At 44.7% G+C, this 13,968-nt stretch overlaps 2 protein-coding genes and 1 long non-coding RNA gene across 3 annotated transcripts in view; 1 reads left to right on the forward strand and 2 right to left on the reverse strand.

Annotated features, from left to right (window-relative positions):
- Positions 1–4,651: 4,651 nt before the first annotated feature.
- On the forward strand, positions 4,652–8,233 carry LOC147251756 (uncharacterized). Its single transcript, XR_015118669.1, has 3 exons — positions 4,652–4,717; positions 4,823–4,912; positions 8,197–8,233. It is a non-coding gene; the product is annotated as an uncharacterized LOC147251756 (long non-coding RNA).
- LOC147251757 (SPEG neighbor protein-like) lies at positions 5,760–8,372 on the reverse strand. The gene is made up of 5 exons (XM_086219674.1): positions 8,303–8,372; positions 7,628–7,734; positions 6,321–6,628; positions 6,080–6,221; positions 5,760–5,937 (listed from the first exon to the last, which is right to left on the reverse strand). Exons 2-5 carry the CDS (start codon positions 7,732–7,734, stop codon positions 5,799–5,801), a joined length of 696 nt encoding a protein of 231 aa, XP_086075800.1. The 5' UTR covers positions 8,303–8,372; the 3' UTR covers positions 5,760–5,798.
- A 191-nt stretch (positions 8,373–8,563) lies between these two features.
- spegb (striated muscle enriched protein kinase b) overlaps positions 8,564–13,968 on the reverse strand; it is a 37,207-nt gene continuing 31,802 nt past the window's right edge. The window contains exons 39-41 of the mRNA XM_086219675.1: positions 13,035–13,110; positions 12,754–12,903; positions 8,564–12,066 (exon numbers count right to left, since the gene is read on the reverse strand). Coding sequence (XP_086075801.1) covers positions 11,820–12,066; positions 12,754–12,903; positions 13,035–13,110 — 473 coding nt within the window. The 3' untranslated portion in view covers positions 8,564–11,819. The remainder of the gene's footprint in view (positions 12,067–12,753; positions 12,904–13,034; positions 13,111–13,968) is intronic.

Here is a 13,968-nt window from a genome sequence, read left to right on the forward strand (position 1 = left end):
TAATTGGCACACACGCACACACACACACACGTGACGGTAGAGATCCCCCCCTCCATGAACTGCTGGTGTGTTTACAAAGAGCGGCTGTTTACAACGCAAGAAAAGCTCCAGACAAATTAGCTGAGCCAGTCGGAGCTGTCAGAGCTGTCAGCTGAAGCGTTAGCGCGCCGCTCACTCAGAACTAAATCTGTTTCCAACCTTCTTTGGTGGTGAACATGCGTGTGCAGACTGCGAAAGTTGCACGAATGAGAAATGGCACCAAAGACTGATAATCATGAGATCATAACAGGACTTGGTTATATTTTACTTTTTCTTAACTTTGTAACTTGGGCCTCTGCTGGTTTATTCTGCGGGTTTGTGCTCAGCTGATTTGACTAAAATAAAGTTTAAATTTAAAAAAAAAAACTTTGACAACAATCTGATGTACTGGACATGTACACAAGTTAATAATATCCATTCATGATCCTTTTAGACAACTTGAACAGGTAACAGCAAAGGAAATATTCTAAGAAATCATACAAGTAACCAACTACTGAATTTAGACTTCCCAACTACAGGATAAAGACCGAGTCAGAGGAGGAAACGGCTCTTAAAAATGAGGCAAATGACAATGACACTCTCTACGTCCTTTGTTAACCTTTGCACTTGTCCCACTTTGAGCTTTATTCCCTAAAAAGCTGACCTAATTTCTAGTTTTATTCCCAAGGGCTTGGGTCTGTTGACGGCATCCTTCAGCTGAAAGTGGACGAAGCCCCCGGGGAGGTGTCGGTGTAGCCGGGCGTGCTGGTCGGGACATTGCTGGCTGGTTCTTGGATGAAAAGTTTGTGAGCAAACACGTGTGAAGGAACTGGGCAGGTGAAGCTTGTACTGTAAAAAACATCACGCTGCCCAGAGCTGCTGCAGCCCGTCTGATATTACACACATCAGTGAGCTTAAAATAACCCGCCAGAGCAGCTGCTGACAGGGGCTAATGATGAGATGCTGTATGTGTGTGTGGGCTATATATATATATTTATATATATAAATACATATATATATATATATATATGTATATATTCACTTTTCAATACATTGGGTGGACCTATATAAAACTAATGTAATGTAATAAATCCTTTATTTATTGAGGAGTTTGCCTTTAATCTGTTTGAGAGAGGTGTTGATTCCTTTTAATCTGCATTTTGGAGGCTGTAATTTGTGGCGATGTTGAGCCGCGCTGGGTCACGCTGGCCACTTGAGGCGTCAACATCCTCCATTTAAGATTGCTTTATGAATTGTTGTTGTTGTTGTTGTTGTTGTTTTTGAGACATTTTGTTCAAAGGATACGAGGCAAAGCAATGTCATGAGAAAACATTTACATGGGTGTATTTTTTTTAACATAAATTTTGTTCAAAGATCCATAAACGTACCTTGATGTAATATTATTGTGAAATAGATGAGAAATAAGACGCAAGTGCACATCCTCAGTGATGATATTTGGTTTTCGCATGCGTATTAACCACTCTGCTTCTACTAGGTGGCGCTAGAGAGTTATGACAGTTTCCTGGTTATAGGGACATATATCAAACATGGCCGCCTCCTCGCCACCGTAACACTGTTACAACCAAAAATCCTGGTCTTCACAGGAACCCATCACCAAGTTCTGAAAGTGGTTCTGACCATATCTGAGATGGATGCTGTCAACCCATGAGGAGATCGTCAAAGTGTTAAAAAAAAATTCACCTCCTGTTGCCATTAGGTGGCGCTATGACTTATCTGACCCCAAAATTAATGGATTCTTCCTTGACATGTTCAAGACCACTCCTCCATCAGATGTGTGAGAGGCTAGTAACGTTAGCACAACAGCTAACGTTACTAGGAATCACAACCAATGTGGTGTTTTTTTTTATATCACGAGTGGACGTCTAAATATTTGGGCACCAGCTCCAGTTCAAAGATAGCATATCAGACCAGGTGAGTATCACCCTGTTCACGGAATACAACATCAAAAGGTGTTTTTGGAGCAAGTATAAGCGAGCATGCTAACGGTGCCGTCATACATGGCGTCACACCAGTTCACCTAACAGGTCCCGACTCAAATGTCCGACGTGTGGCCCCTCCGTTACTTTATCTCAGTCAGTATTAGGTAATACTGGCACGCTGACCAACATCTGAAGTATTTCTGCACAATTGGATTGGTACCAAAATGTTAAGGGTTCTTCCTTGGCTTAGACTCCACCCCCAAAAGTTGGGGGGGTACTTGGCGGTGATAATAATCCTACCACCAGACAGACACGCAGCACCAAAAACAGAACCTCCTTTATGAAAGTTTAATGCAAATGGCTAAATGTGTTGGCAGACAAGTCTGAGCGCACACACAGGGGGGAAAAAAATGCCTAAATTTGGCTGCTGACACCGAATACTCTGTAACATCGTGTCATTCCCTGAGCTAATGATCACGTCTTGATTGCAAATGTCAACATAAACAGACTCCTGAGCTGCAGACTGGGCACAAGCTGCCGTCAGTTAAGACCCAAAGTAAGAGAGGTCACAAAGTACAACCCAGGCGGGCGTTCCACCGGGTGGGTCCGGTCACCTTGTTGTGTTTCAAGTTCAGACGGAGAAAAGTCCGTTTATACAACAAGGCCGGTTGTCAAGGTATCCGACTATGACCCTCCGGAAGGTTCTTCAAGAGAACAATCCAGCCTGAATCAATCATCTTAGCCCTGTGTGTTAAGAACCGGGTCTGATGTATTGGAAACAGCTGATGTCACACGGACACCGAAGCATCCCTGTGACATCATTACACAGGTGGGTGACAAGCGATGACACCGAAATCTCGCGTGTTCAGCCGTGGAGCAGCAGCGAGCACATACTGGTGGGTTCTCCAAATTACAGTTGATGCGATTTCAGGTCTAACGTCTCTTAGGCAGTTCCTAATGTCCGTTATCTCCACCATCCACCTCCGACATGGATGTGGAACCATTGTGTGGGTTCTTCAGACATCCTGCGCTCATACAGTGGGTCGGTTACATTTGCTGCCAGTCAGGAACACCAGTCAACTGCAAACACAGCTGTTCTCTGGGGTCTCTGTGCATTTAAGATGAATATTTATCATTTTTATTCTTCACGCTTTATCAGCTATCCCAGCAGTGATGATCAGCCATTATAAATCACCAAATCAGTGATTATCATTTGCGCCTCAGTCTTTTGTTGAATCCCCTTTGAAGCCAAAGTGCATCATAAGCCAAAGGTACTGAAAACTCCTTTTTTAACCACGCCGACTCCAGGCTCTGACACTGATAATGAGGTCACAGCATTTCCGAGGGGCAGCAACGACCTCACGCCACATCACCATGTTTGAGGCTACTGAGTTGAAAGCGGGTTTATCTGGGACTCTCAGCTCAGGCATGCCTGTGTACTCCACTGCTTCTATTCCTATCCAGACGCTGCGAGAATGAGGCCCCCCACGGCTTACTTTCCGCCACTTTGACACCTGATATCCTGTTACAATCTGACAACTTGCTTCACACCCCTCCTGAGGAAACGGTATGGTAGGTCATGCTGGCCAAACTGGACCTGGGCCAGCAGGGCCGAACTGGGAACAAAATGTGGCCCCATTTTCTTTTAGTCAAGCCCCTAAGACACACCTGCCAGGCAGGTACGCTGATTTACAGCCAGGAACTTTATTCACCTGAAAATCAACAGGAATTCCAGCACAGTGACATGCTAAACAACAACCCTAACAGATTATGAGAGGACTGAGATTGCAGATAAGACCACTGATTTCATCAGATCTCTTCTGACGTCTGATAATCTAGAGCTCATGTGTGACAATTTATCCAGATTATCACATGCATATACTCGCACCACAATCTGCTGTGAACAAAGTAAACAAGAGAAAGAAAAACGCAATACTATGTAGGCTAACACTAGGCTTTGTGCAGTAGGCTAACGTTAGGCGAACACTAGGCTATGCAGAGTGGGTTCATCCTCGGCTAACACTAGGGTTGCCAACCGTCCTGTATTAGCCGGGACGCCTCGTATTTGAGCTAAAAGATATATAAGGGGCATCCCGGCTAATACGGGACGGTTGGCAACCCTAGCTAACACTAGGCTATTTACAGGAGGCTAACACTATACTATGTAGGCTAACGCTAGAGTAGACAGTAGGCTGAAGCTAGGTTACGTAGGCTAACACTAGGCTATGTGCAGTAGGCTGACGCTAGACAATGTAGACAAATGCTAGGTTACGTAGGCTAACACTATGCTATGTATGGCAGGCTGACGCGAGACAATGTAGACAAATGCTAGGTTATGTAAGCTAACACTAGGCTATGTGTGGTAGGCTGACGCTAGACAATGTAGACAAATGCTAGGTTACGTAGGCTAACACTATGCTATGTATGGCAGGCTGACGCGAGACAATGTAGACAAATGCTAGGTTATGTAAGCTAACACTAGGCTATGTGTGGTAGGCTGACGCTGGGCTATGTAGGCTCATGCTTGGATTCTGCCTCCTCTGTTTCGTTTGCTATTGACAGTACACATTCACAGCTGGGTTGGTCACAGGTGACTCTACCTGACTGCATCCAGAGTTGACTTGATGTAGCTGGCGTGTGATGAATCGGCTCCGACACGTTGGGAGGAGTCCGTTCTCCACACACGCAGCAGGCTTGGGTCCTTCGTAGACTGAGAGATTTCTGGGCTTTTCCAACACCACATGATCTGCAGCTGACAGGTCAGTGACCTTTAACCCTGCTTACTGGGGGCCATATTTCTCTGACTCAGGGTGCTAGAATGCAGGATAATGTCCCACTGCTGGCTGCAACTTCTATGCGTGCAGAGAATCAGACAAACTATTGTCATTACATCACTTCCTGGTTGAGGAGCAACTGAAGAAACACTGAGAGGGACATCAGCGGCGTATTACAAGGTAAGACGACATCAAAATCCTTTAGCTAACTTTAGCCAACAGCTAACATTCAACCACATCTTAACTAACATTGCTTTCGTTTTGTGCCGTGAGGCATTACGAACATGGCCCCTGTGTGAATGGGGTCCATCGGCAGTCTGAGCCTGCAGTTGTCTGGATCAACGTTTTCAACACACCCATCTAACATTCTGCTTCATACTGTGGTGCCTGATTTAGCGCAGAGGAGATGGAGCGTGATCAGATAAAATATAATTGGTGTTATTCAGAAGAGCTCTGTCACGGCTATAAAAAAATCATATGACATGGACACGTTTACTGAACTCCTGTAATGAACACGGCTGCAGCCGCTTGTGAAACCAAAGAAGGGTAGAGGGGCCGCTCCTCGGTCTCTGGGTCCGGGCCTCTGGACGGCAGCCATGTTAGCACCTCTGAGCTTCAAGAGTGAGATCAGTTCAGTTGGCTGGTAATAATAAACGGAACGATACTGCCACCTTCCGGCTGGACCAACCACAGCTAGCATTCACACACCTGCTGGATTTGTGTTGCTGCCTCACATGCAGCCAACTGCCACATTATTGAAGTCACACGTGCTGTTTGAGTCACAATGAACACCTTTTGACTGTGCAGGTGAATCAAATGTGTAAATACAGTTTAGCTTGTGAGCGCTTGGACCTTAAACAGCATGTCAACAGAGTTAATGTTTGTGTTTGCATCACTTATTGTGGTGTCATTCTGTCTTTGTGAATATAAATCTACGCTAATTTTCTGCTCCTGCAATATTTCAACTTTAGAGAAGTCAGAAAGACAAGCAACAGACATGTTTTCCTTTTTCATTGTGAGGGTCATTTAATTTATGTACAAGGATTAGTGTGCTGGAGAGCTTCCATCAGAGGATGTCGACCCGAGCAAAGGACTGGTCTGTTCCCAGATTGTTCTCCACGAACACCTCATACTTGCCAGCATCAGACAACTTTGCATTTTTAATGGTCAAGATTGTGTTGGTGTCTCCGATGTCGAAGAATACCCTGAAAGACAGGAGTCTCCCTTTTATTATCATATTGGCTGTTATTGGCAAATTATGTGGCATTAGCATGGAGAGGGAACTCATTATAGTTACGGAATTAGTTGATTATTTAACGAAAACTGCACTGATAACTGATACCGTACCTTTCGTCCTCGTCAATGTCGTCTCCATCTTTGAGCCAGGCAACATCAGGAGGAGGCTCCCCGCTTATTTCAGCCCTGAGCGCCACTGTCGTCCCCCTCTTGGCCTTGATGTTATCTGGGCCTTTGGAAACCTTCGCAGGAACTGGAAGATGAAAATTTAGAAACCCCAAAAAACAAACAAACCACAGAATCAGAAGTGAAAAACTCTGTTTCCAATCAACTAGCAGCCTTCCTTCCACACCTTCCACTAGAATACAAGCAGATCCAGACGTTTGTCCAAATGGATTCTTGATGTGAACTGCGTATTTTCCCAGGTCAGCCAGCACCCCATCTCGAACCACAAGAGCCACGAAGTCTGGGTCTTCAAAAACGTATCTGTACTTGGGACCATCCTTCAGCTCTTTGCCGTCCTTGTACCACACGATGAAAGGGTCTGGGAAGGCGCTAACTCTGCACTCCAGTTTTGCAGCGCTGCCCTCCACCAGAACCACGTCTTTGAGCTCCTGTAGGATTTTGGGGGGGCCTTTCTCCCGCAGCTCCTTGCGAGACCTACACGAGGGACACGATGAAAACCACTTTCAAATTGGTGTGACATCAGAGTCCTATCCTGACAATGTTTACCTGAGTGCTGCTAGCCAATGAACATGTCTAGCTAGCAGCTAGTTAGCATGCTTTCCCATTGCAGACAAAAGCCAGACGTTAGCAGGTGTTACTGGGTTTATCGTGTAGTAGGAGAGGAACAAGTAAGAAATGTGAAATTATATTTTACCCAAAAAGTGTATTTGACCTTTTATGTACTAGCAACAGGTGTCATGAGCTCACGAAGGTGTTTTTCCCTCCTGCATTATTTCTGTGTGACTCGAGAACTCACAAACAACCAAGCTAAAGGTGACCAAAGGCTAACTGCTTGCAGCAAATCAGCCCACCCATGCTCGTTCACGCTTGCACTGCAAAAACCTATTTGTGAGTACTTGAAATGCAAAATACACTTTTTGGGTGAAGTATTACTTTAAAGATGTCATGAAAACTACAGCTACTACAGGGGAGTTTGAGTATTTCTCATCCTGGACCTAGCGAGGTATTATTTCTGTGTCTGAGTTGCTATGACTACTTCTACTACTTTTAGTTCCCCGTCCATCATTTTGACCTAAACAGAAAAAAAGGGCTCAGGTTGGAAAATGTCCGAACTTCCCTGCGAGGTTTTAAAATGCAAAAAATCCAAGTCGATGAACAAGTGTCACCAATGCCAACTGTCAACACGCGGTGGTCGTGGGGGGGGTCTATCAATCAGGCTCTCTGGAAAAGCCGTTAATGATGTTACATCTGGTGTTATGCACGATAGAAAAGGGGAAAATGATCTTGTTTAGTGTGTCAATCATCCGTGGAAATGCAGCATGAAGTGCTTGTCAGATCTGAGACGTAATCAAAGATCATCATCAGAAGTCCCACCAACGCTTTGAGGCGTGCTGGGTGTTTGCGTGCTTTCATCGGCTCTCAAAAGGCCCTTCAGATGGATGACGCCATCTCAGATTCAGAGTGTTTCTCTACCTGTGGCCGCGATACGAGGCCTGGATTCGTATGGCAGCTTCCTGGACCTGAGGATCATTGATGTTCAGGGTGCACCCGGGAGGGGGGGCCACCTTCGCTTTGGACATCTGCAGAACATCATAGCTGTTGAGTTTAAAGACGCTGCAAAAACCAGGGCAGGCACCCATTTCTCATTTAAGAATCACCTCATTATTCCTGATGTAAGACAGTCTCCCAACAAGCTGCGTCTCGCTGAGGTTGAAGTGTTTAAAAGCAGTAGAATTATTAAATTTTGAGCAAGTTTTGCTCTCTCTGTGGACGGATTATCTCACTGGTTACAAGCCAGAAAAATCCAAACAGGTTGTCCTCCGCTTGTAGTGAGTAACACACTTCAGCCGATCGCAAATTACCATGCTAAAAGTACTTTTGACATCTTGATATTTATTCTTTATCAGCCTTTTCTCATGTCATCACATCAGACAAGCAGTCATTAGGCAGACAGATATTCATAAATGCATGTAAACACAACTCGATTGGTTTTGCTTCACGTGAGGTTTCTCAGAGCTGGAAACATCCTGTTTTCCTTGCAGTTATTAGAGTACGTCTGTGGAGTGAAAATCCAAACTCCCAGTGATGCAGCGGAATGAAGACTATTTCCTGAACATCGTTGTAACTCCACACCCTAACGTTTCTTACCTTGACGATCCACTCAAGGTTCCACTTCTCCTTCCATCAAGCCGCCAAACTTCTTCTGCGCCTTATATCCAGAGGCCAGGAGGCGCGAGAGGTTCTCCACCCAAGCAGTTCTTCTCCTTCTTTGGATGTTAAGAATTACACAGCATGACAACACTGACGGAGGATTCACAACAAATGTCCGACGGTTCCTTCCTTATTTAGCCTTCATGTTCAAATGCTCCTGAGAATCCTGTGGGTGGTTAACAAGCGGTTGGGGTGTGCGGTCCCTGGTGGTGAAGCTCAACACATAAATGAACACATGGCATTCACATATTTGTCATGTTTCCTTTATTGCATAGCCTGGAACAGCTGTCATGCCCTTTTCCATGTCAGATTCCCCTTCCCCCACAAAAAAAAAAAAAAAATCACAAAGTAAAAAGCAGAAGCTGTAACAAATAATCACTCAATAAATAAACAAATGCGCAACACACACACACACAGAGAAAGTCACTTTCATATAATCAAAATATCAAACTTAGTTCAACTCTTTTCTCTGCGTCTCTAACATCCATCACGAGGCACTGCAACACATTCAATACGCTAGCTAGCTGTGAAAACCCCTGGCGCCTGCTGACAGGTGGCTTCTCCTACCGCTGAGGCAATAAAGTTCACACACGTGTAGAATTTAATGCAGATTTGCATGCTGATTTCAAAACTACGGAGCCCTGGAGAGGCCATAAAGAGGAAATAAGTAATTGCTAGGGGGGAGTTTTTTTTCTTTTTTTTTGTGAGGCTATAGAGAGAGAGAGCGAGGCAGGGAACCATTCTTCAACCCCCTCTGTCTCTCTCGCCTCTCCAGGTGTCCGCACAAAAACACACCCCCTGCAATTAACGTGACCGATCCAAAGAAAGACAACAGAAAAAAGGGTAGTGTTTATTGAGTGGGGCTCTTAAAAGATACAGAACTAGCAAATCAGTTTCATAAAATTACCCACAACCTGTCAGGCAACAAATTACAGCAACTTGCGATTGCGATAAAAGTACAACGCAACTTCTTGTGTGTCGTCTAGAGATTCTTGTGTCGCTTTCATTAAATGTCCATTCAACTTAATTTGCCATAATTTCAGGTTCATGTGTCTTTGCCGCATTTTAGAGGCAAACGATGTAGAATACACCCCACAACGGTCTAAGTCCATTGCCTGAATCATCAAATATGGATAAGATAATCAAGATATGACCAGTCATTGCACTGTGCGGTAAAGCAGCGGAGCAGGCTGAAATCCACGCGTTCCTCAGTGAAAGCTGACACCTCGGAGTTGAAACCCAACAATTATAAGTGTAATGTTTACAAAATCCGGCTCAGCTGTTGCCGGGTAGCAGCACACGCCTAAACCGGGAGCACGTTGAACACCGAGAAGCAACCGACTCATTTGGTAAACCATCCACAAACCAGACGCTGCCGATTCCTTTTTTGTAAAAGTTCTTAAAAAGGCGTTGACTCGAATCGACCTGCATCCCTCGCCATGACGCAAGTACGTACCTTCATATATTCTGTGTGTGAAGGGTGGAATAAGAGGAGATGGTGCTTATTTACAGATTTATCTCAGAACTGAACATTTATGATTACGTGAGTCCATATCTGCCGTGTCAATACACCGCATGTGTGTGTGTGTGTGTGTGTGTGTGTAAAGAGTGAGTGTGTGTGTGTGTTTCAATCACTGTGGCTGGAGGCTAAAACCACGAATGAGAGAGAAATTAGTAAAATACAATACGAGTTCCAACAATTTCATAGAAGCAATCACAAGTCTCATGTCACTTTATTTATAAAAGTTGATGCCATTTAAAAACTAGAATTTATAAAACCAAACAGAGGCGACCTTTCCCCTCCCCCGAAGCTGTAAGTGACAGTTAAAAACTACAGCTGAAGTAATAACTGACAGACCCAGAAACGTCTGAACATGCTCGCCGCGTCAGTTGCTCGGTAAGGGCACTTTAGGCGCCCCAGTATAACGCCTGTTTGTCGGGTGATGATGTCACACTCACTGAGCTCATGCAGTTCTCAGAATGTCAAAGAATAAACTGGTGATTGACTCAGAAACCGTCGGTGAACTCAAGAGTCAAAATAAAAGCCATTAACAGATCGAGCTGGGTTCGTTATGCCGAGCCGCCTGGCAGTTTTGTAACATGTTTTTTGTTTTTGTTTTTCATCAAAAAGTAAATTTATTTTAAATGGAAGCTCAGAGATGATTGGCTCATAGCAAATTTAAAGCTATAGTGCATCACAATGCTCATTAAACTCCAGAGCACGAGGGTGAATATTCCCAGTCTGAATTTACCTTGAAACTTGAATAGAAATGTGAACAAAAACACAGTTGGTGATCTGGTCCACTCCACTCGATGAAGGCGTGGCGCACGGGAGCCACAGAAGGGGACTCGCCAGTTTGCTGACTGAATGTAGGTCAAGTGATGAAGAGTTAACAGTCGAAGTTACCAGGAGAACATCTGGTAAAGACCCCTCTGGTTTTGTTTGGAATACTTTGGATTTTGGTGGAAAAACGGCAGCAAGACGGCATTTGTGGTTAAAGGTTTTCATCTGAGGAAGCTGCCGTTGTTCTGCTGACTTAAAACATGCAGAAATGATTCCATCGTTCAGCTCTTCTAGACTTCCCAAATGACATCAGACCAAATGGCTCAAACTCTAGAAGTGAAAGTGGCTGCCAGAGGGGGGAGACAAAAATGCTGCACTATAGCTTCAAAGAGTAGATTCTGTTTCTGAGAGTGAAATCATCATGACGGTCCCGCTGGGTGGTGTCAGGGGAGACATTTGCATCGCGTCAAGGAGCCCTATTCTGATAGCCCTTGTGACAAATCTACCAAAGAGTCTTCTGAGCTCAGTTTGAAAAGACTTCCTCTCTAAAACTGCTACAATCTTGACAACCACAGAGGTGCTACAAGCGTACAAAGAGTCAGGCAGCACTAAACGCGCTGCTTCTTCTGTTGGCAGATAGCAACACTCATCAGTCCTCATGAAGGCTTCACAGGCTCGTCATCTGGCCAGAAAACGTTTGACTGTGAGATAAACGCAACACTCCTTGTTTTGACACTGTGCTAAGAGTTCGCTATTCTGGAGTCGCATTAAAATCTTCCAACACTGAAAAACCCTCACAGCAATTCTAGGCCTCTCATGGTGGGTCTTTGTAATTCTTGATTGTGTGTCCCTCTAATCAGTGGAGAGTAAGAAAGAGAATAATTTATCCAAAAAAAGGTATCCAAAGTTACAAACCTTGAGGTACTATCAAGGCAAACAACCTCGTATGAACGTGGTTCACCTTGTAAAAAAATGCATCCAGGCTCTTGTAACTGTGTAAGAGTTCCCTCGGGCATCATGAGCCTCGTAGATCCTCACCGCCACCACCGCCGCCGGTTACTCTTCAGCCAACCAGACTCTCAGACCTGACTGGACCACTCCATCACGTGGCCCAAAGTCTTGTCTCGCTCTGTGGATCAGCCTTGCCATCCGCTAGTCTGAGGCCCGTTTTCACTGGGTGACAGGAGTTGTTGGCACATTTGGTGTGGCAGGACTGGTGGGGGTTTGTGGCGAGCTCTGGTAGGATCGCAGGAGGACTTTGTGCTTGGTGGCCACCGCCTCTCGCCTGCGCTGCTGATCAGCCAAGAATTCCTTGAGACGGGTCGTTGTAAAGGTAAGAGTCTGCCTTCGAAGGCGCATCAGGTAGGCGTCTTGAAGCCAAGAGTTATTGAAGCATTCCTTAATGGAAGGACGGGCCCTGTTGGCGACCACAGTCACAGTTCAGTAACGGATCAGGTGCCATCCTGCTACGGGAGTTGAGGAAAACCCTCATTTACCATCGTCCCCAAAGCCAGACGAGAAGAAGGACGCCTTCTTTCCTCTGTGCAACAGGAGGTAGCGGAGACCCCCGGAGACCAGCCGACCGCTAGTTAGCTTAGCACAATGAATGATAATGAGTGGCAAGTCCTGGCATACCTCCATTTACAGTCATCTGATAGAATTTTCACCAAAACAATGTTCGCCTGCATAGACAGGGTTCTGCACAAGATTTGTTCTTAAGTGACTTAAAAGATGAGATCATTTTAGTGTTCTGACTCTGGTCAGCAGAACCCCTGCAAAATGATGGGGAGGATCACTCCTGGGCACACCAACATCCTGCTCCTTCCATTTGGATGACTCTTCGTGGAGCTATGCTAACACTTCCCACATAATACATTCATTGTGCTAAGCTAACGAGTGGCCAGCTGGTGTCTGAGGGTCTCTAACGCACCTCAGTGGAGAGACAGCTATCAGTCCTCCTGTCTGATTCTGAGGGCGATGGACAGCAAGCAAACTCCCCCAACAGCTGGAATCTTCTTTCAACAATTCCCCTTAGAAACCGGTCTCAGCAGAAGATCTGAACTCTGATTTCTGAGTGGAAAAAAATACCAGACGCTCGACTTACCAAGGGAAGCTACAGAGGATCTTTTTAAGAAACAGCGAGGCACTTTGGGACACATTCTGGTAGAGTTTAGAGAGGTCAAACTTGGCTGCCTGGATCCTGCTTTCAGTCAGTTGAGGATCATTTTCCAAGAAAGGCGACCTGCCACTCAACCTGGAAAATTGGGGGGGGGGGGGGGGGGGGGATGAAAAATCATTTGTGCTACGCAGTTCCATACCAAGAGTATTTCTGCATCTCTATATGAAGCAGACTTGCAGGGTTGAGAATGTGAAATCCGTACTCACATGATGAAAGTCAGTACACCCACACTCCAGATGTCAGCCGGGGGGCCCACCACGTCCCCCTTCAACATCTCCGGAGCTGCAGGGAGAATAAAGGGAAACACGCAGCTTTCAAAATTCAATGCAGAGATCAAATTACATCTGTGAGTGGCCCTTGAACCTCCACATGCCTCCATCTTGATGGCAGTGAAATCCTAGCTTTTGCTAGTTTGCTAACCTTTTCCCAGCTAGTACACATCTCCTGAACAAATACAAATATCTGTACAGGATAAATCAGCTGCAAGACAGAGAAAATGTCTCCTCTTACTTTGACACCTCAGCCACTACAGTTATTATAGTTAATGTGTTGACAAACGGTTGCTTGTTTCCACATCAGCAGGGCAACATTAGCACGTTAGCAACAGTAGAATGTTAGCAACATTAGCACGTTAGCACATTAGCAGAGTTAATCCTCTGTGGATTTACGAGGGCGACTCTTCTCCTACTTTATTTCATTCTGATTTATATGTGCATAGAAGTTGTACTGTTATGACCTTTGAATATAAATCTATATTTGTTTTTGAGAAATTTATTTTTCTATTTTCGTTATTAATTTTATTTTCCTAAATTCCTTAAGTTTCTTTTCATTTCCCATTAATTCATTCATGACCTTTTTCCCATGTTTTTGAAAGAGATTAAGAGATACATGTAATCAGAAATGTAGCAACAAAACAACAACAAATGATGACAAAAATGTAGAACTAATAATTTAAAAAAGAATTGGCAAAAATAAAAACAGGAATTACCAGAGATTAGCACAACTTGACGATGAGTTAGCAAAAAAGTACAGCAAAATTATACAATTACTCGATTCATTGTGCTGAAACTGTGACGACTAAATAACCAGAGAATCTCCAACGATCTTGCGTGCACAATGAATACGAGCAGAATGCAGCGA

The sequence above is a fragment of the Aulostomus chinensis genome, chromosome 12 (assembly GCF_037954235.1).
Source record: "Aulostomus chinensis isolate RoL2024-O1b breed Wild chromosome 12, RoL_Achi_v1.0, whole genome shotgun sequence".
Lineage (NCBI taxonomy): Eukaryota > Metazoa > Chordata > Actinopteri > Syngnathiformes > Aulostomidae > Aulostomus > Aulostomus chinensis.

Bases quoted from the DNA above. Each gene is read 5' to 3' on its own strand.
- LOC147251757 (XM_086219674.1), bottom strand. From the start codon at position 7,734: ATGTCCAAAGCGAAGGTGGCCCCCCCTCCCGGGTGCACCCTGAACATC. The intron at 6,222-6,320 runs GTGTGGAAGGAA...TTCATCTTCCAG, and splicing joins TGCTTGTATTCTAGTGGAAG to TTCCTGCGAAGGTTTCCAAA. The intron at 5,938-6,079 runs GTACGGTATCAG...CCTGTCTTTCAG, and splicing joins GACATTGACGAGGACGAAAG to GGTATTCTTCGACATCGGAG.